The following is a 21456-nucleotide window of genomic DNA, read 5'->3' on the forward strand; positions in this document are numbered from 1 at the left end:
CCCGTCCCTCCGGTGCTGTACCATCACCCATCATTTTAATACAGGTTTTCTATTCTTTCCTCTTCCTTTAGAAAGTAGAATTTTCTCATTTTTATAGGGAGGTTTTTTGGCACACTGTGACATAATGCATGTGGCAATACAGAAGCCGTAGCGAAGCTCTCATTGATGATGAAGGGGTCGCCTCAAAGGTCTCCCGGGTACCAAAATAGTCTAATAAAAAGCTAAACCGTGTTCTTTATTCTGAATGCCCGTCTGGCCCAGAAGAAAGCATGGCAGCAGGCATCAGATTCCCGATGACTGATGGTTTGGGTGGCATGTGTTGAGGAGCCCAACAAGAGGCAGTAGACCATGGCTTAAACACAACTCGGTTTAGACGGTTCTCTGCCCTCCTCCTGTCCGTGCGCTATCTTCAAAGACTATTCTATGCCTGGTGGAACTCCGGTGGTCTTCAAGTCTAGAACCATCTGGTCCTGATGAGGGAAAAGGTCTAGACTATAAAGCAGACCAAGAAGGATTACTCTGGAGTTAAAGTATTTCTGGTTCTTGAGTGAAAAACATTTTTTTTTCCGACCAGCTCTCGTTAAATGCGTCAGGAGGTCTCGGTTTTATGTCAGATTCTGGTGGGGGCTGTTCTTTCTGTTCTACTGTTCTCTTATCACTTTGTCATTTGTCTTTTAGCTCTTGTTATTTCTCCGTCTGTGTTTTTTGTCGATAACTTTTCCTCCTGTACGGTCATTTTCGAGGTTGTGACCTTCTTTAGTATCTCGGTTCTTCGTCTATGTGTCCTCACCACATCTCATCCTCTCCCGTGTTCCTCTTCCCCTACTCTTTCCTGGTGTCTATCCCTGTCTCCCGCATTGTGTTCTCCATCTAAGTAAATGCCCCGATGTATGTATGAAATTAATTACACATCAGCAATAACCGTCTCATCAGTCTGATCGGATAGTCCTAGTGAATTAATACTTTTTGGACTCCTTTCGAGAGAAATATTTTGTCCTCCGTGGGAAGCAGTTGGCCTCCTTAGTTACGTTCTGCCCTTTATAGCGGCTTCACTGCTGGTCGTTCTTCCATTTATGCGCAAAGCCATGAGTAGACCCAAGCGGTAAAGTTTCCAGGCCAGAAATCTGGACGTGGCTGGGACTAAACCCAGTTTATTTTGGTACCTGGAGCCACGATAAATTCCCCGGTTAGTTTAGGAAGAATGCTGCCAACCTGGACACGCCGAGGTCCCTTAAGTTAATGGCTACCGTAAGCCGGGCTGCCAAGTCACCAGCAACTTTTGTAGTAGGAACTCTCAACACGCCTCCCTTACACCTGTGGAAAATCTCAGGTTCTAGTGAGTGGAGCCCGTAGTTTAAATACCGTTCTGGATTTTATCAATGAAAACCATAAAGGTTGACTTGGTAAACCCGAATTAATATGGTTTTCCAACTGGCGGCCCTTGTTCTTGATGCAGTCGTTTTGTGCGTTCTAAAGCATTGGCTGTTGTGAAGTCAATAGCATTTCCCCCCCCCCCAGGCCTCGAGCCTATGTGTGTGAATGAGAAGGACTGATATAATACGTGGGACCTCATAGTTGGTCCTCACGCTCAGAAAACGCAATAGAGCAGGTTTTTAGACACATCTTACACAATCACACAAAGGTGCGCGGTGGCACGGGCTGCCAGGTAGTCCAGTGGCTCCCAAGGACCACCTGGAAAACATATGATAGGGGGCATACGGTGACTGGTGGGGTCCAAATAAAATAGTATTATTTAACGGACAGATCTGGAGTACACTACTTTATTTATATCGTAATTACAGTGTTTTTTAGACACCGGATCTGCTAAGTTGCCCTGAAAGAAGACCGTTTTAGCCTTCACAAGTTGAATTCGTTGTCTGAACCAGGGCCCGACTGACGATCACAAGGTGGCCCTGGCCTTTTAGGGTGTAGGTGTGTTTTTATGCTCACATGGCACGAGTCTGGCATATCCAGCGCCTGCAGAACGGGTGGGTATGGGGAGCCGATGGCTAGCACCCCACCGCCATACCCGGGAACTTTGGGTGAAGTACCGCTTCTCGGAGTCACTAGGGGGGAAACAACAGGTCAAGGGAGCAGCATTGGGTCACAGCCCACTCCCCCTCCAACAATAGCATGTGTGCCGGGACATTGGCGGGACCACCCTCGGACGTCAGCGGGACCTCCTACCTTCCCGAAGGGGAGCTTTGGGTAGCCGGAGCCAGAAAGTTCCCAGTTATGCCCAGCGGTCATTTGCCCCGGTTTGCCAGATGGCCACTCCGGGCCGACTCTCTGGTCTGGGCAGTTTTAAGCACTTATGGGGGTTTCCTAACAAATATAAGCACATTAGGCTGCAACAATTGGCTATTGTATTTGTCTTTTACATATGTCAAAAAAATTGTGTTAAAGATGAAGTTCCACCAATGCAAAGGTATGTTCCAGCCTTAATAATTGCCAAGCAGGAAGGCGCAGTCGCTGGACTTCTCCTCGAACATCTAACCGGAGATGGAGACGCACAACTCACCTTCAACGTTACGCACGAGAAGTCGTTCTATCTCGTATTGCGACTGCACTAGACACGATGTTTCGAAGCATTGTTATTATAAGCATGATGTTACGTGTTATTCGGTCCGGGTTCCCTGTGGGGGGAAAAAAATCTTCGTTTAATGGTATAAAATTTAACAATGAGAAGAGAAATGAGCAAACCAACGCGTTTCGCATGGAAACAGACCCGAGATTATTAATAGGCAAAAAACAGGGTTTAATGCAGAATCTCCTTTTTGTACATTTGTATAATTGTCTGAATATGGTTTTTTTTTGTTCCCAAAAAATGAGTAGGATATTAAACTGTGATTATTCCTGTTGTCGACGTCATTTGAATGCTTGTGCGTTTTATAACCCGGTGAGCAAAAAAAATAAAAAATAAAGGGCGGAAGTAAAATTCCCGCGCATCTGGAGACTACAGGCACATGTAACGTTTTCACTTGTAATGAATTGAAACTTGTTGTAAATATCTGTAAGACTCTATAAAACGGAGGCACTTCCGATATTTTAACCCCTGCACTCTACCGCTGTGTTTATTTACCTTATTAACAGAAAAGACGCGTCGGCAACCGATCAGAAAACAAAAAGAAATCTCTGAAATGACTATTGTAGCTAGAAATGGCTGATTTTTAATGGAATCTCTTCATAGGCGTACAGAGACCCTTTATCACTCCCATCACTCCTTTATCACTCCCATCACTCCTTTATCACTCCCATCACTCCTGTGTTCCAATGGGCCTTTATCACTCCCATCACTCCTTTATCACTCCCATCACTCCTGTGTTCCAATGGGCCTTTATCACTCCCATCACTCCTGTGTTCCAATGGCCCTTTATCACTCCCATCACTCCTGTGTTCCAATGGCCCTTTATCACTCCCATCACTCCTGTGTTCCAATGGCCCTTTATCACTCCCATCACTCCTGTGTTCCAATGGCTCTTTATCACTCCCATCACTCCTATGTTCCAATGGCTCTTTATCACTCCCATCACTCCTGTGTTCCAATGGCCCTTTATCACTCCCATCACTCCTGTGTTCCAATGGCCCTTTATCACTCCCATCACTCCTGTGTTCCAATGGCCCTTTATCACTCCCATCACTTCTGTGTTCCAATGGCCCTTTATCACTCCCATCACTCCTGTGTTCCAATGGCCCTTTATCACTCCAATGTTCCAATGGCCCTTTATCACTCCTATCACTCCTGTGTTCCAATGGGACGTTGTGTTCGCTGATCCAAGTTTAAGTTTAAAAGGCTAATTGATGTTTAGAAAACCCTTTTTGTGATTATGTTACAGCCAGAAATGTCCTTGTTTTCCATGGAAACAGCTCAGTGACCCCAAACTTTTGAACGCGTGTGTGTCTGTCTGTCTGTCTGCACATACTGCCTGTATGTTCCTTTTAACCAACTTCAGAAGCAGAGGCTCTTGAGGATATGCTGACATTGAGTATGAAAAAGCCCAAAAAACAGTAAAATACCCGTTCTGGACTCTGCACGCCGTCTGCACAGATTTATAAACGATTCGTCGATTAAACGGAATATTTGGTGAGTTTTTTTAAACTTTTTGTATATAAACATGACTGGCATTCAAAGGGTTACACAAGGCAAATTATTTGTAGGAACATTTAAAGTGCCGATAAACTTCAAGGAGAGACCAGCTGAGAAAAAGCACTTTCACAAATAACCCCCGGCGCTGTATACAGTAATATAACCCTGTGACAGGGCCAGGCTAGCTGGCTCATGTGTCATATGAAGTTTAGCCGGGTCACGGAGCACTTTTGTGTCCGGTTCCGTATACCGTGACCCGGTAATATATTATATTGTGTATTATTGTGTAACCGGCCCAGAGACTGATGTGGCTTCAGCTCCAGCCTTCAAGGAGACGATCCTATAATCTGGCTGGGGCTCTTAATCAGCCAGCACAGCCCTGTCTGCCCAGACGGCACCCGCACTACAGGGGGGATAACACAGGTGGGGGAACCCATTGTATTCTGTAATCCCCTCACCTGATACATCCCCTGTATACTGATGGGATTTGTGATGGGATGTGGCTGATGGGATTGGGGGTTGGGTTCGGTACACATTGCATTGAGATGGTATAAAGTTCTGTGTGTTTGTAATAAAGAGAGTTCTTCTTGGTTTGCTACGAATGGTGGTCTGGATGATCCGTGGATAGCTGAGTGCGATCCGTATGAGGGACTGACTGGTGATTCCTCAGCCCTCAAACAGGGGACCCAGCACTGTATACAGTAATATAACCCCCAGCGCTGTATACAGTAATATAACCCCCAGCGCTGTATACAGTAATATAACCCCCAGCGCTGTATACAGTAATATAACCCCCAGCGCTGTATACAGTAATATAACCCCCAGCGCTGTATACAGTAATATAACCCCCCAGCGCTGTATACAGTAATATAACCCCCAGCGCTGTATACAGTAATATAACCCCCCAGTGCTGTATACAGTAATATAACCCCCAGTGCTGTATACAGTAATATAACCCCCAGCGCTGTATACAGTAATATAACCCCCAGCGCTGTATACAGTAATATAACCCCCCAGTGCTGTATACAGTAATATACCCCCAGCGCTGTATACAGTAATATAACCCCCCAGCCCTGTATACAGCAATAATCTGGAGTCGGCCATTGCTGTCAGTCATGTGATATTTTGTGGGACTTTCAGACACCGCACTGAGCTAATGCTTTAGGGCGATGCTAATGAAGTCCGTCTCTCCATAGACTTTCTTTAGAGAGAGTCTCAGAGAGTCCGACTGGGTGATAAAGACCGAGTCATTCTATAGCTTTAGTTCAACACACTGGATCTGAACATCTGGATCGTTCCAGCGCAGCAGAAAGACAGCTTGGGCCTCGCAAACCCGAGAGAAGAAATCCCTCCAACTGACAAAAATCAACGGGGGCCGGCGGGGTCTTTGTGATTCTCTGGAACAAGGCGTGAAAAGCTTGGGAATCTGAACGGTTCCATGATCTCCGTTATCTCCCCCCCCCCCCGACCGCTCTCATCAGTCCTGTCCAGAGACAGGCGTGACCTCATTAGATAAGTGGAACAGCCTCCCAGCAAACGTGGTAGAGGTAAATACAGCAAGGAAACTTCAGACATGGACAGGACAGATGAATGGCCGGTTTGCGTGTTGTGAGATTGTGGGGGGGTTTTTTTACTGCAATTTAACGCATTCTTTGCTTAATATTTATATAAATTTATACAAAATCAATCAAAACGACCAAAAATAAATCTATGAATGTAATTGGACGATGGCCGTCTTCTCCCCGCGCTCCGCAGTCATCCCGAGTGAGAGCACTGCCTCCGGTCCTGGAGAGGGCTGCGGGACGCGCCGGCGAGACGTTTAGCGGAGCGTGCCCCACGCGTCACGTGACTGTCCGTGGATTCCGGGGCACACAGCTCACAGCCGCTCCTCGGCTTCACTATACATTATGGCGTCCCTTCTGCTGCAGGAAGAGCTCGGCCGGCCCTGTATAATGTATGGCTAATTCAGAAAGATTTCAACAGTCTCCTCGCCCATATAGTTATACATTATCCGGGGCCAGTGTCGGCCCTTCTTAATGAATAAAGCCAGAACTCTCCAGTTAGTGAATAAAGCCTTTTGCTGGTGATTTGCAGAGACAACGCTGCCCTCTAGTGGCTCTAAATCCTTCAGAAGCTCTTGTCAGCCGTCCAAACCACCTCCCCTGAGGGTAGAGTCACTGTATCCTGACTCTGAGATAACTTGGGAAAGTCAGCTGTCGGTTTATCCTGGAAAGACCTCTCGCCAGCCGGGAGCCGCAGGTTTCAGGTACGTCTGCGGAAGAACGGGGGCTGCAGCTGCACATCCCGGGGGCCGCCGAGGCTCTCTCCTTCCTGTAGAGACCTCAGACTTTCTGTTGTTCCTTCACTGCATTAACCTCTACCACTTCCGCTGGGAGGCTGCTCCATGTGTGTTCTTCATGTATACTTGCATTTAGTGGCACAGAGTTGTGTATATCTGGAGGTAGCGACACGGGGTTGTGTATAAGAGCCGCGTATACCTTCAGGCACAGCGCTAACACACAGCCAAAAGCAGCAACCAGGTCATTTGCGCCGTCAGAAGCCAGCCTGATTGGCATTCCTTTGGTCCAATTAGCGACACCTTCTTACTTTAGCGATGGAATTCTGTCCAATCGGGCTCAGGGGGCGGGGTTAGTGTCTGATTCTGCGACACAGAGGAGAGAGAGGGGTCGCGACAGGTGAGAGAGAAACGAGCAGCCCGCGGTACACAACACAACGACTTCACGTGACTGCCGTACAGCGCGACCGGCCCCGGTCTGTACCGCACGGACCCTGACAGCTACACGACACAACCGAGGTATTACCGCACGGCAAGCGTGTACAGGGCCGAGTACATGGGGGGCTAATACCGTGAAGAAATAATACCTCCGCAGCCCGCAGGGGCAGTCAGAAGGGCAATTTATCTTGCAGGAGCCCCATAAATGATTGACATTTACAAATATCCCATAATAATCGAGTGGGGGCTAACACGCGTTCTACAAGCGGCCCCCACGGGGGCCAGAAACCTTTGGGACCTCAGAGGTCTCTTCTTCAGGTGTCTTTCCACTGATATATTTATTATTTTATTTTATTGCCACAATCTGATGTGTGTTTTTCACTTGCGCTTTTTGTATGATGTTTGCGCTTTTTGTATGTTTGTTTGCGTGTGGAATAAGTTCACGCGTGACGGGGGTGTTGGATCACGCGCTGCGCAGGTGGGGTCTGGGGCGTGGTGTACGGCTTCCTGCTTGGGCCGGTGCCAAAGGATGATATATTTGTGCTGGCAAGATCACAAAGGGGCTTTATTCACTAAAGGGCGAGCTGCTAGACGTCACTATACATTACGAAGGTCCAACCCCAGGGAGCTTCTGCTGCAGGAAGAGCTCGGCCGGCCCCGTATAATGTATAGTTAAATCAGGCTCCTTCAGGCTCCTCACCTGTTAACTCATACATTGTCCAGGGCCAGCTCGGCCCTTCTGACTAAAGGAAACCGCTAGTCTTGACGTTCCTTAGTGAATAGTGAAGTGAGGGAGTTGGAACCGCGTTTTATGGCTGCTGGCGCGTTAATGTGCGTGGCCCCTAATGAACTCTCTGCATTCTGATGTCGGAATGCCGGGTCGTGTGATGCCGGCTGGTGTAATAAGCTGAGCTTGAAGAGGAGACGCGTTAAGTAGGGACGTAACTGTTACGGGTTTAACCCCTTTGTGCCCCGTAGGGTGTACAGGTACGTCCTGAAAAGCTGCGGCAGGAAACCCAATAGGACTATTGTTCCGGTGCTCAGTGAGCACGCTGGTACCCCGGTATGTGATGAATGTCCGATCACTCGATCAGGCTTTCCCTCCCGGGACGAGTCGCTGCTGACAAACACAAGAGGTTCACCCCAGGACAGGAGAGCAGAGCAACGGCTCCCCCTGCCGGCCGAACGCAACCGCAACGCCGGGCTACGGAGTCCTGTTTACTGATCACAGCGAGATCAGCGCAGACAGATCAGGAGAAGGGGGGGGGAGTTTCCCCCCCCCTCAAAAAAACCAATTACATTTATAGGCAGCCCAGTGATGTCACCATGACATCACCGGCATACAAAATGTGTAACAGATAGGGATAATGCCATAGTGCCCTAAATAAAATATTGAGAATATGTAATATGTACGGGGGTATGACTGCGATCGGATGTCGCTGAACACTTACACCCCCCCCCCCCCCCCCGGTACTGAAAGTGCCGAAGGGACATGGAGATGCCGAGAGTCTTAAATCACACCTCTAATCCTCGCCCTCGTCCTGAAGAGACCTGCTGGTTCCTGCACCGATGACCTTTATGATGAGATTTATTTAGCGCTCGAGGTATCTGCCGGCTGGTTGGGGTTCCTGAGGTCATCCAATCATATATAGGCCGGCGTCTCTCTCCGGGTATCACGGGGGGGCAACTGGACGTAGAACCCGTAGCAGGGGCTGTTTGGTTTGCCGAGCTCGTGGAGGTCTCTCTTTCAGACGGTAGACGAGACCTCGGACAGCTTGTGTGACATTTTTTTTTATGAAATGGCTATAAAATCTGGAGAAAACCAATAGAATGTTAGAAGTTCTGAATTATGTTTCTATGGCGACCGGCGACTACAGTCGCACTTGTGTATCATTCCCTGTAGACAGAAGCTCTGTGCATAATGGTGAAAATGGTTTTTTAATGTTTTTTTATCTGGCGTTTTGTTCTGTATCCGTAGATTTCGGGATGGGGGCCGACGTCTTCTGGAGAACGATATCCGTCTTGGCGCTGATTCACTCAGCAGCTGAGTGCATGAAGCTGGATCAGCGGAAGGTTTTGGTCGTCTCCTTCGATGGCTTTCGGTGGGATTACATCAATAAGTTTCCAACCCCAAACTTCAAGAGTTTGATAGAGAAAGGGGCCCACGTGACGCAGGTCCACAACATATTCATCACGAAGACCTACCCCAACCATTACACCTTGGTGACGGGGCTTTACGCCGAGAGCCACGGCGTGGTGGCCAACGAGATGTTCGATCCCGTCCTCAACGAGTCGTTCTCCATGAACGCCTTGGACGTGTACAAGCCGGAGTTTTGGGAAGACGCGGTCCCCATTTGGGTGACGAACCAGCTAGAGGGTCACAGAAGCGCGGCCGCCATGTGGCCCGGCACCGACGTGAGGATCCACAACGTCTTGCCCTCCTGCTACTTGCGGAACGACGAGTCCGTCCCGTTTGAGTTCCGCGTCAACAGGATCATAGAGTGCTTCAACGGAGAGCTGACCAACCTCGGCTTGCTCTACTGGGAAGAGCCGGACAATTCGGGACACCATCTGGGGCCCGATCACCCGCTGATGGAGAAGGTGATTGCGGACGTGGATGCCATGCTGGGCTATCTGGTGGACCAACTCAAAAAGGCCAAGTTATGGGGCTCCTTGAACCTCATCGTGACGAGCGACCACGGCATGGCCCAGTCTTCTCTGGATAGGGTCATTCTGCTGGATGACTACATTGACAGGCAGCTCTACAGGCTGATAGACCACTCCCCGACGGTAGCCATTTTGCCAAAAGCAGGTGAAAATCAACCTATTCTGATCATATATATATATATATATATAATGATTTAATACATATCACCACTGTGCTTTTTGATGCCATCACAGCTTGGTTACTGAGTAACGATGACAGCAGAATCCTATTGCAGTGGGGCTTATCTACTAAATGGAGAGTTGAGTCTCTGGTATTCTCCTGTGGACTGCATGCGCCGAAAGCCAGGAATTGCAGAATTTGTATATCTTTGATGTTTCGCTGATTAGGTTTTATCGCTTTTGGGCCAGTGCAGCTAAGCAGCTGTTTCATCTTTATAGGCACTTCTCGGCATTGATTGATTCCTGCGCTGCTAAGGCTTCCCAATAGCCGGTAATCCTTTCGCGTCTCGTCGCTTTTATCCGTTCTAATCCTGTAAAGGGATCGGACTTTGTGCCGCGTCTCGTCCGCGTAGGCTCGGAATATCCCGAGGAGGCTGTGTGATTCAGCGAAGCTGCCTCTCGCTCTCATTCATCTGTATAAAAACTGTGTGCAGTGTGTGCAGTGTGTGCAGTGTGTGCAGTGTGTGCAGTGTGTGCAGTGTGTGCAGTGTGTGCGAACATATATATATTATAGTGTTTGTATTCATCTGGGAATCCACAAGCAGCTGGGCAGTGCTGCAAGCTGTAGCTTCTCCGTAAGGTAGAATTCGTTGACTGTTTAAAGGGCTTCCCGGGACTGAAGTATCCTTTTAAATTCAGCCGTGTAAGTGGAAAAAGCACCTTTAAACTCACACGGTGTGTTTTTTTTTTTTCCTCCCCTATTTTCCTCCAGGAAAGCTTGATGAAGTGTACCAGGCCTTGGCCAACGCACACCCCAACATGACTGTTTACAGAAAGGAGCAGATCCCGGACCGCTTCCACTACAGAGAGAACGTCCGCATTCAGCCCATCCTTCTTCTCGCTGATATCGGTTGGACCATCCTGCGAAACCGGTCCGACATCTTTAACTGTAAGTAAATCCGCAACAAATTCAAGCTTTGGAGGTGGTGCTCCGTATGTCGTGGCATAGGTTTAATGCAAACATGTATACTCTGAGAATTAGGGGCTATTCACTAAGGAGGGAGTTGGCCGATTTCCCCCCCCCCCCCCCGATTAATCGGATAAAAAAAAAATGTTAATTTTTTCATTTATTTAAAATAATTCAATAAACAAACAGGATGTTAAAAACAAACAGCAGAATAAAAAACTTTGATAAAAATGCATTTCTTGTTTTTATTTCCCAACCTGCCCCCCCCCCCCCAGTTATGCACATCTGAGCCCAGGCTTGCCACGCTGCCTCCCATATATGCCACATACCCCTGATATGCCTTATACCCCCAGATATCCCATAGTGCCCTCATGGATTCACAGACCCGTTCACAGCACACTGACACAATACTTTTATAAATAAATACAGGGTTAATCTTTACTGCCCCCAGGACTTAGATTCCCCTAAGTTTGCCTCCCTTTACCTCTAACTGCACCTTAAGGTAACCTTATTAAATTAATTTAAATTAACCCTAACTACCCCATCAAACATAACTGCCCCTAAATTAACCCTAACTACCCCATCAAACATAACTGCCCCTAAATTAACCCTAACGACCCCATCAACCATAACAAGATTGTGTTTTTGAAACCCATTCAATAATTATTTTGTTATTGTGTTTGTATTATTATTATTTTTTTTTTTTATTGTGTTTGTATTTATTATTTTTTTTTTGTGTTTGTATTTTTTTAGGGGGAGACCATGGCTATGACAATCTTCACCCTGACATGTACCCTCTGCTTATTGCCAGTGGCCCTGCCTTCAAAAAGAACTTCACTCAAGATGCCCTAAACTCCACCGACGTGTACCCTCTTCTTTGCCACCTACTCGACATCAAACCCTTGCCGAACAACGGCTCCCTGACCAACGCGATGGACCTGCTTGTCCGCCACCCCCAACAATGCCCGGCATACGGAGGTAACCCACAATCATGTGCAAACGTCCTAGGAGTCTGTCTCGGATTTGCAGTAGTAATCTCGTTCCTCCTGGTTTTTCTCAGGCGCCTAAACCGCATCCGGACGCGCGTGGTCCACGAGAGACACGTCGAGATCACTCAGCCGCTGTTAAGTTAATTAAAGCCGCGGTTCTAAGTATTGCACGATGCTGCTGGAAGTGCCTGCTTCGCTTTACTGGGGATATCTCTCAGGGTATGTTAGATTTCTGGGGGGGGGGGGGGATATTTACAGGTTGAAGAAATCTATCCTCAAAAAGATTGCGTGTTAAAGCTTCTGAAGCCACGCGAGCCGAAACGCAGCTACGGAGCAGTGCCAAGTATTTAGACGTTAATGCCCAGCGCCTTATACCGCTATACAGCCGATAAGTCTTATGCTAGAAGCGTTCCAAGGCTTGTTTTGGAGCTTGCAAGGCTAATGCAACCCCGGCGTCCTTAGTAAAGTTTACTTTAAAGTTGGTGAACTTCCTAATACTTGAATATTTATTTCTGCAACGGGATTAAGGCTGCCGTTCCACTTGCACGAAATATTCATTTTGTCATTTTTTTTTCTTTCTGAAAAGGGACGTTCCGGCCATCAAATGCGCTTTAATGCATATGATAGCTGAGGTCCCTTTTTAAATTTCTGTAGCGTCCTCTCTTGCGCATGCATGGAGGGATTCTGCAGTAGTTGCCTTCATTAAAATAAGGTTCAATCACACAAACTATTTAGAAATGTAAAGCTGTATATTGTCAGGGATACTAGATTTTAAGGTTCTATAAGCAATATGCATTAGAAACCACCCTCTGGCTATACATGGGAGCGGCCATCTTAACTGCCTGCAATTATTCCTCCCCATTAAGATATTTCTGTCCTAATGTAAGGTTGTTGGTTTGTAAAGGTGTGGGGGGGGGACGGGGACTTCAGGACAGGGAATTGATTATATAATGCTGGCTATTTCTAAATGCAACTGAAAGACAAGCAAAAAAACATGTTATCAGCACTTTTATGTATTAATTTTGTTATGCTAAAAGATGAGAAGGCCTCAGTTCCCTTTACAAGTAATTTTTTGTATATCTGTTTTCTGCCTGCTTTTGTGTCACATGATGATTAAGCATTCCCTGAAAAATTTAGAATGAAGCACAATTTTGCACACTGGAAAAAAAAGTACTAGACATTGTTTAAGTTGTTAATGCACATTTAGTTATAAAAGTGTTAGATTCAACAGAGTAGGTGGAACTGCACCTTTAAAGCTTGTTTGATTTACATCTCGGTTAAAAAAAATAAACAGACAACCACTAAGGCAAAGAAGGTGACGGAAAGCACTGACACGCCACAAGGACACCCAAACCTATAATGACACACAAGGTAAGATATCTTCTCCTTGAGCATTAAATCCAGCGCACTATACGGTAATCTCTGTCGCCGTTGACAGAAAAACCTGCTTTTATCTCATTTTTTTTCCAATAAACTTCCTTTGTCTGCACACCTGGAGGCCGCCATTGTTGTCAGTTGTGTGATATTTTGGGTGACGCTTCCTGTTCAAACACCAGACTGAGCTGATAAAAACATAAATAAATAAATAAATGGTGGGACACCCCCTTTGAAGAGTATCTCAAACTTTAAAATGCGTGTTCACCCCCTCCATGTCTTGGCGTTAAATGAGCTTAGCAGGCAATCAAAGATCACTTTCTTTGCTCAAGCGGTGTTGCTGAAATGCCTCGAAATCGAGATGTCGTTGAACACATATCGGGTGTTGTTTGCCCTGTGATGTGTATTAGCTGTAAACTCATACCCGAAGTGCAGTGTGTGTGAAAATGAACATACAAAAAGTTGACAAAGGCTGGTGGTAGAATTAGTGCATGGAAAGAGTTAAAATACAAGCACATCATTGGTGTGATGGAGGTAAATTCAACTGACTGGCTTCAAAGATATCCCAAATAGGACATGGGGGGGCAGGATGATCTAATTTGGGAAACACTTTTATACACAAACGGCAGAGTTTGCAGGAGAGTTGTGGTTTCAATTCCCTCAAATGTTAATATTCGTTATGAAAGGCCAACACCTGGCAGATTGCTCCAGCAAGAAGAGCTGAGCCCTCTCTAATGTATAATTAAATGTAAAGCAATCTCACTGATTTAACGATACATTACACAGGGCCAGCCAATCTCTTCCTGCAGGAAATGCTCACTGAGGTTGGCCCTTCATAATGTATAGCGGAATCACAGAGCTGAAAACCAACAGACGAGCTGCTGTAGCTCCCATTGCTGAAAACGTTAATGCCGGTTCTGATAGAAAGGCGTCTGACCCCTCTGCATGAAGTGGCAGTGATGTCGCGGTGGGGCATGGATTTACCCGGAAGGTATGGTAGGTGTAATATTTTAATACGTATCTTTATGACATGCGATCGTTCCGCTGTAAGTAAAAGCAGCGCATGTACAAAGTGTGCTCGGAAAATCATTAACGTCGGCGTTAGTTGGTTAATAGAGAATTTTTATTAAAAAACAAACTACACAGGAATAAAGATAGGAAAATATAATTATGTTCATTTTCTATTAAAGCTCTCAAAAATAACATTTTTCAAGAAAACAAAGTTTTCATTTCCCGATAACAGCGTTCAGGTCAGAGACACAACTGTTAAGGAGAACCCATGTCGTGCGTGACGCTAATCTGATACAATGTCAAATATGGGGCAAGCAGCATGTTTTACTGGTTGCCATGGTAGCTGCCCAATCACAAGACAAAATTATTATTTTATTCTCCCTTTTATATTATTCTGATTATTTAAATATATATATATATATATATGCTATATACATTTTCAGATCAATAATAAATAATCTTTAAATAATAGGAACTAATAATCTCTAGAACCACTTCAAGCTTTTTCAAGGTCAGTTCGTCAAGTGTTCTGTAATCAGAGCCGTCTATTCTTGCTCTCGAGGGCCACAGCATCAGCTGATCTGATGCTGGGGGCAGTCTGGAGCCCCTGGCTCTTCTCGCCCCTTCCTAAAAAAAAAAAAAAAAAAGACTGGTTTGAAGCCTGTGCCAACTTTCATTTTTGGCCGGAGGGGTACAGTTTGTATTCAGTTTAAAATATTAGGTGGGGGGACCAAGGCGATCCGGCATATTCTTTAGCTTCGCTTCCCAAAGCACAGCCGAGGTCGGCGTTTCTCGCGTCAAAACGCGTCGGGCGCCAGCGTCCCGGGACAAGCTCGGTGCCGGCGTGCTCTCATTTATTCTTCTTTTGTAGTAACCTTTTTCTTATCAATAGGATTAGCTTTTTAATTTTGATGAAAAATAAATATTGTATACTTTAGATTTTTCCCCATTAAGCCGGCTTCTTTTGGATTAACGCAACGCTATATATTAAGCGTAAAATAAAGTATCAGCCCGTATTCCAAAACCAGAGCTCTGCATATCAACTCGCCAAAGTCTTCCAACAAATCGACTTGCTCCTTATGGGTACATATATGAATATTCTAATAATTTCCTATTCTCCCGATTATAATCCCAAATAAAATGCACATTAAAACGAATATTCTATTTTTAATTTTATACGATGATGTCATTGCCAGAGACGTGACTGCCTAGCGGCAAGACAGTGAGCGGCTAGCCTAGTAATATCACAAGAAAGATCGAAAAAACCTCCTGAGAAACACGGATTATATATAAAAAAGTGATCTGATCGATATAAAAAAATGTTACCGTGCGCCAGATCCCCTTCTATACGCAACCCAGCTGTGTATTCTGCCTAGGACGGGGGTTGGGCAGGGACAGCAGCCCCACTGCCCTGTTACCCGTGGCAAATCATCCTATATATTGATCAGGCTGCCCGGTGCACTCGGGCTCAATGGGGTAATTAGGAAGACGAGAGAACCATTTACCCGCAGCCGCCATAATATCCATCCCCATCTAATAAATAGAAAGGAAGTCGCTATGTACAATTATTAACATTACAGCAGCTCTGATATAAGCCGTATCTCTGGTGTAAAAAGGTGTTTTTAATAGTTTAGCGGCTCTTTATGGGGAGAAGAAGGACCCAACAACCCGACTTTTAATGCACGGCTCGTTTTTGTTATAGGGGTCAATGTTAGAATCGCGGGGGTTACGTTTTTCACTGCAAGTAGCCTCTAAATAAAAAAAAAAAAAAAGAATAAAAACCTGCCGAAATCTCCGCACTCCGTGAGCCAGTGATGGAGACGGCCGGAGGAAAGTATCCCAGGGGTCCGCACCGCCGAGCAGGAGATAAGCAGTTAATGACCCCCATACCATTTAAAAGATTACGACTGCATAAACAGACAAAAAAATCATTATGTTCTAATATTACTTCATACGGACCGAGTCCAGACCAGGACTGGCCCGGTGGGCCACTAGCCAACATGCAACATGTACGTGCAACCACCAGCTGGATATGGTCGGATGCAAGCCAGGTGAACACAACGTGCGGCCTCTCGTATTCAGCCGGTGGCCGCCGGGCCTTAAAGCGCCAGCCTCGTCATCCTCAGTCCGGCCCTATGCTTTTTCTACAGTTAATAGAAAGATGGAGCGGAGCTTTTCATCGGGGAGAAGCAGCGGAGAACATGCGCGATCGACGTCTGCACATCACCCCAAGCTGCTTCTCTAATAAATAGGTAAAGCTGAAGGCCACCCTTTGAAGATAATAAAAAGGGGGCTTTAAGGAAAACATTAGAAAGAAACATTGAAATCGACAAGTAAAATAAAGTTGGATCTCTCATTGGCTGTCACTGCGTCAGGATTCACACCTCGATCAAAGGAGTGCTTTGTGGTGCTTTGCGCATGTTTCAGGACAAGCGATCTACCCTATTAACGGGTCGTCGTCATCGTCAAACCGCAGCCTTGAGAACTGGCGCGGGGACGGCGTCTTCTTCCTCAGCAGGATTATGAGGCACGTCAGGGTGGTGAGAACCATCACCGCTCCCAGGACGATCCCGACGGCCTCCGGGACGCCGACGCACCACTCGCCGGCCAGCAGGCACCTGGTGCTGGACAGAGAGCCGTTGTTGGCTTCCGCCGGTAACCCGAGGATGCGGCACATCATGGGATAGATGTCCACGCTGTTTATGGTGTTTATTTTGGAATTCTTCTGGAACGCTGGGCCCCGGGCAGCCAGGAAGGGATGCATGCTGGGAAGGCTGTTGTCGTAACCGTGATTTCCCACTGCAATGAGAAGACAATGTACATTCGTTACAGATTCTAAGCATCCATCACCATAACCGCCCTGTTATAATCAGTGGCGCATTCTAGCCGAGGCCGACTAGTCTCTATTGGGCGATCCGGCTACCGAGTGCTTCAATCCGGCTACCGAGTGCTTCAATCCTCCATGGGCTGGCTGGGAAGGTCAGAGATATCCCATAGAACCAACCCCTACACACAGGGCCCTTTGCCGCCCCAAGCGTTTTTTTTTTTTTTGTTTTTTTGAAGCGGAGGAGAGAGAGAGAGGGGCGCCGAGTGGTTTTCGCTTACCAAGCTGTCAGTACCCGCTCGGCGCCCCTCTCTCTCTCCTCTGCGGCGAGTTTCCCTGTTCGGTCTCGGTGCCGGCTTGTAATGCAGAGCGCCGGAAGTGACGTGAATTTCCGGCGCTCAGCATTACAAGCCAGCACCGTGGCAGCACAGGGAGACTCGCCGCAGGACTGTTTAAGGGTAAGTACCGGTGGGGGGCGGGTAGATAATGCCGCCCCCCCCCCTCGGCGGGGGGCGGCATTTTAAACTTCGCCCCAGGCGGCGTTAAGTCTTCGGCCGGCCCTGCCTACACACTATGTAGGACTGTGCCTAATACATCACAGCTGAACGTCCCTTAAAAGGTAGCATGATGTCATATCCTGGAACCTCCCCCCCCCCTTGTATATCACTGCGGAATATGATGGCGCTATCCAAATGAAGCCAATGATCTGAGCTAGATGTTGTTTTAATAATTACCTCCCGGTACCGCACGACATTTGCTATAACTATACTAAACCGGTTTTTCCAGTTTTGCCGGAAAGCGGACGTATCGCCCAACCTGGGACATCAGGCGGCCATCAGAATGTACGTGCACCAGCAGTGATTCTTATCACAGGTCATGGACAGGGCCGGCCCTACCATGGAGCAGAGTGGGGCAATTGCTCCAGGCGGCACTTTTGACGGGGCGGCAAGCCCTTTCTTTTTTTTTTTTTCTTTTTTTTTTTTTTAAAAGGGGAGGAGAGAGAGGGCGCCGAGTGGTTTTCGCTTAACAAGTTGTCAGTACCAGCTCGGCGCCCCTCTCTCTCCTCTGCGAGCCCTCTAGCTCGGTTTCGGTGCCAGCTTGTAATGCTGAGCACCGGAATATGACGTCTTTCCGGCACATAGGGAGGGAGGGAGAGGAAGGGTAGATAATGGGGGGGGGGGGGGCATTTTAAACTTCGCCCCAGGCGGCATTATGCATTATTGGGCAGGCCCTGGTCATGGATGTGGTGCCAGCAGCTTCCATACAGCAGGGGATTGTGAAAATATTTAACAATAACTCATTAAGAAGGAGAAGAGGGCCCTGATCTTGTGAGCTTACAATCTAATAGGATGTTAAAGGTAAATGGTGTGGAAGGATATGACTGTAGTGCGGTTGATCTGGAGATGGGGAGGACAGATGGTGTTTTTTTGTTTTTTTTTAGGATGCAGGTTTTGGGTATCAGGAGGATAGATTGTAAGCTTCTGTGAACAGGTGGGTTTTTAGTGGGGGTTTAAAATGAGAATAAGCAGGGGGGGGTTCTGACAGAAAGGGGTATAGAATAGCTACGGTATAAGTAAAAACGAGTGGAAAAGTTTGGAACGGTACAAAGAGAGCCACAATTCGTGGGAAGAAAGCTGGGAAATGACGTACCTCCCAACAGTCCCGCTATTGACGTGACAGCCCCTGTTTTTTTCTGGGTAGCTGCCCCATTATAGCGATCAGGGGTCTGGGAGATATTTTGGTGCGTGTGGCCACCTTGCGACGCTCCGCAGCCGAGAGTCACAAGGCGGCTCCTCCGAGAAAGTGGGTGGGTACCACATTTATGGCTCTGCCCCTTCCCCGCCTCCTGCCACACCCCTCAAAAAAGTCAGGGCGTCTAGATAGAGCATTCAATTAAACAGAATTATTTCTGCAGATCACCGAGAGAAGCAGGGATTCAGCGCCTCGTCACTTCTTTTCCCGCGAGAAGATCTGCACATTATTAATTATTATTATCGTTTATATTGTGATTTTTTTGAGTCGTAGTATACATTATGTTTGCCGTAGAACGTTTATTTCTTACGATGAGATATACAAAAAATAAAATAAAAAAAAAATCATATATTTTATTTAAAAAATAAGAAAAAAATCAGGAAAGACGGTAAAAAAAAATAAATAAAACCTTACGTGTGGGCAGCGATCCGTTCTGCACGATAAACCAGCCCTCGTCTGCCACCAGGAGGATGGGTGGGATGCGGCTGTTGTGCTTGTAGTGATAACGCTCAGGAATATCCTCTTTCATGTAAACCTTCAGATTTTTATGGCAGTTTTTTAACAGTTTATAAACGTAGTCCGCATCTGTGGACAAAAGGATTCGAGACGTTACATTCTCTAGGATGTGTAGCAGATGTCATTTTTAGTTTCTATGGTAACAAACGATCAGTCCCTCCTGGTTCTTTGTCACATGACGATTAAGTGCTCCCGACAAAAATATAAATTTCGATTAAAGATGGCTTCTGGGATAATCAGTCCCTGGTCCCGTCTGAGATTCAGGAGCCATATACCTATCCCATACAGGTTTACATTCCCTCTCTGTATTAATCTCTACCACTTCTGCTAGGAGGCTGTTCTTCTTATCTACCACCTTCTCAGTAAAGAAGAACTACCTTCTAAAATGTTACAAACCTCCGATAGGAAATATCGCTCCGATGGCGCTTGCTTCGACCAGGGTGTAGTTTCCAGGGCCGATGCACGCGTCCAGTCTGATGAGCCTCTTCTCGGAGCACTGAGCCATCCCGTGGTCGCTGGTAATGATCACATTGATCGTGTCCCAGAGCTTCAGCTCCTTCAGCTTTTTCACTAAGTAGCCGACGTTTTCGTCCACCGCGCTCATCACCTCCGACATGTTTGCGTAGTCGTCGGGTCCGTAGCGGTGGCCGCCGCGGTCGGGCTCCTCGTAGTAAAGGGCTGCGAAGTTGATGGGATCGTCGGGTCTGGTAAACCAGCCGGTGACGTTATCCACCCTCTGAGCGAAGCTCACGTCGCGGTCGTAGTCCAGATAGTACGTGGGGGTGTAATTATGAACGCGCACGTCCGACCCGGGCCACATGGCGCCGCCGCTTCGGTAGCCATGGAGTTGGTTTGTCACCCAAATGGGAGTTGCTTCCTCCCACCAGAAGGACTCTCTGTAGCTGGACACGTTAAAAACCCGCCGGGTTTCCGAATCATACATGACGTTGGACACGATCCCGTGGCTCTCGGCGTACAGGCCGGTCACAATCGAGTAATGATTGGGGAGAGTTTTGGTGATAAACACGTTTTTCACCTCTTCAACTAGAACTCCGTCTTCCATAAACCCCCTGAGGTTAGGCAGGGGGTATTTGGTCAAGTAATCCGCCCTGAAGCCATCAAAAGACACCAGAAGTAGCTTGGAAGTCGCGTTGCTCTTTGACTGATCCGCCGCACAGAATACGAGCCCGTGCAGGACAGCTAAAGTGAGTATTAATTGAGACATGTCCACATCCGCCCGAACGTACCTGGAAATGCGAGCAGACAGTTTTAATATGAGAGAGAAGAAAGAGGACAGAGGAGAGAGAGAGAGAACAAAGGAGAGGAGAGAGAACAAGAGAGAGGAAAGGAGAGAGAGAACAAAAGAGAGGAGAGAGAGAACAAAAAAGAGAGAGGAGAGGAGAGAGAGAACAAAAAAGAGAGAGGAGAGGAGAGAGAGAACAAAAAAGAGAGGAGAGGAGAGAGAACAAAAAAGAGAGGAGAGGAGAGGAGAGAAGAGAAAGGAGAGGAGAGAAGAGAAAGGAAAGGAGAGGAGAGAAGAGAAAGGAGAGGAGAGAAGAGAAAGGAGAGGAGAGAAGAGAAAGGAGAGGAGAAAAGAGAAAGGAGAGGAGAAAAGAGAAAGGAGAGGAGAAAAGAGAAAGGAGAGGAGAAAAAAGAAAGGAGAGGAGAGAAGAGAAAGGAGAGGAAAGAAGCGAAAGGAATATTTTAAATTAATCTCTTGGTCATGCGCAATTCCAGCTGAAAATATGGAACACTGGCACTAATGGGGTTAATGGGAGAGGAATGGTTTAGAGAATACAGTTCAGCTACAAAATGTACTGTTATCCAGATTTGTTACACATTTAAAATACACTCAGCAAAGCAGAACTCCAAAATGTACTTTTTTTTTAACCCCTTAAGGACAGAGGATGTAATATTACGTCCTCACAGAACAGGCGTTTAAACCCGAGGAATAGCTCCCTGTTACATTAAACTGTTACATGCCTTCTATGACCCTACACTGACATGTACACCTAGGGGGAGGCCGGGAGAACCGGTAACCGCGACGTATGCTTGTATGTGATTACAGGGGATCTCTCCGAAGTAACCTTATGATTGATTTATATGATTCATGCAAGTTCTCGGCCGCCCCCCCCAGCCCCCGGCGTTACCCACAACTACATATGTTGGCTCCGCACGTCTGATGTAATAGATCATCCAGCAGCCAATCACACGAAGGAACGGAAGCTGCGGGTATCATGAACGGACGATTCCCCTTGTATTGTGGCGCTCGGGCGTGCCATTAATATTTAGCCGCACTGCAAACGTCCAAACAATGGCTGAATTCCGCCGTTACCCAGATATGGATTTCTCACCTACAGGCGGCCAGTTAACTCT

General features: G+C 46.9%; 2 protein-coding genes across 2 annotated transcripts; one reads left to right on the forward strand and one right to left on the reverse strand.

Annotated features, from left to right (window-relative positions):
- Window positions 1-8873: 8873 nt before the first annotated feature.
- On the forward strand, window positions 8874-11682 carry ENPP5 (ectonucleotide pyrophosphatase/phosphodiesterase family member 5). Its single transcript, XM_089499212.1, has 4 exons — window positions 8874-9633; window positions 10420-10596; window positions 11368-11592; window positions 11675-11682. Exons 1-4 carry the CDS (start codon window positions 8874-8876, stop codon window positions 11680-11682), a joined length of 1170 nt encoding a protein of 389 aa, XP_089355338.1.
- A 4743-nt stretch (window positions 11683-16425) lies between these two features.
- Window positions 16426-20305, reverse strand: ENPP4 (ectonucleotide pyrophosphatase/phosphodiesterase 4). The gene is made up of 3 exons (XM_089499251.1): window positions 19477-20305; window positions 18979-19149; window positions 16426-16787 (listed from the first exon to the last, which is right to left on the reverse strand). The coding sequence occupies exons 1-3, from the start codon at window positions 20303-20305 to the stop codon at window positions 16426-16428; spliced, it is 1362 nt and encodes a 453-aa protein (XP_089355377.1).
- Between the last annotated feature and the right edge of the window lie 1151 nt (window positions 20306-21456).

The sequence above is a fragment of the Sceloporus occidentalis genome, unplaced genomic scaffold (assembly GCF_023333645.1).
Source record: "Sceloporus occidentalis isolate IW3139 unplaced genomic scaffold, rSceOcc1.0.p SCAF_131, whole genome shotgun sequence".
Classification (NCBI taxonomy): domain Eukaryota; kingdom Metazoa; phylum Chordata; class Lepidosauria; order Squamata; family Phrynosomatidae; genus Sceloporus; species Sceloporus occidentalis.

Excerpts from the sequence above, each read along its gene's own strand:
- ENPP5 (XM_089499212.1), top strand. The coding sequence starts at position 8,874 with ATGAAGCTGGATCAGCGGAAGGTTTTGGTCGTCTCCTTCGATGGCTTT. Across the intron at positions 9,634-10,419 it reads AGCCATTTTGCCAAAAGCAG|GAAAGCTTGATGAAGTGTAC; the intron begins GTGAAAATCAAC and ends ATTTTCCTCCAG. Across the intron at positions 10,597-11,367 it reads CCGGTCCGACATCTTTAACT|GGGGAGACCATGGCTATGAC; the intron begins GTAAGTAAATCC and ends GTATTTTTTTAG.
- ENPP4 (XM_089499251.1), bottom strand. The coding sequence starts at position 20,305 with ATGTCTCAATTAATACTCACTTTAGCTGTCCTGCACGGGCTCGTATTC. Across the intron at positions 19,150-19,476 it reads AGCGATATTTCCTATCGGAG|ATGCGGACTACGTTTATAAA; the intron begins GTTTGTAACATT and ends TTTTGTCCACAG. Across the intron at positions 16,788-18,978 it reads GAACGGATCGCTGCCCACAC|TGGGAAATCACGGTTACGAC; the intron begins GTAAGGTTTTAT and ends TTCTCATTGCAG.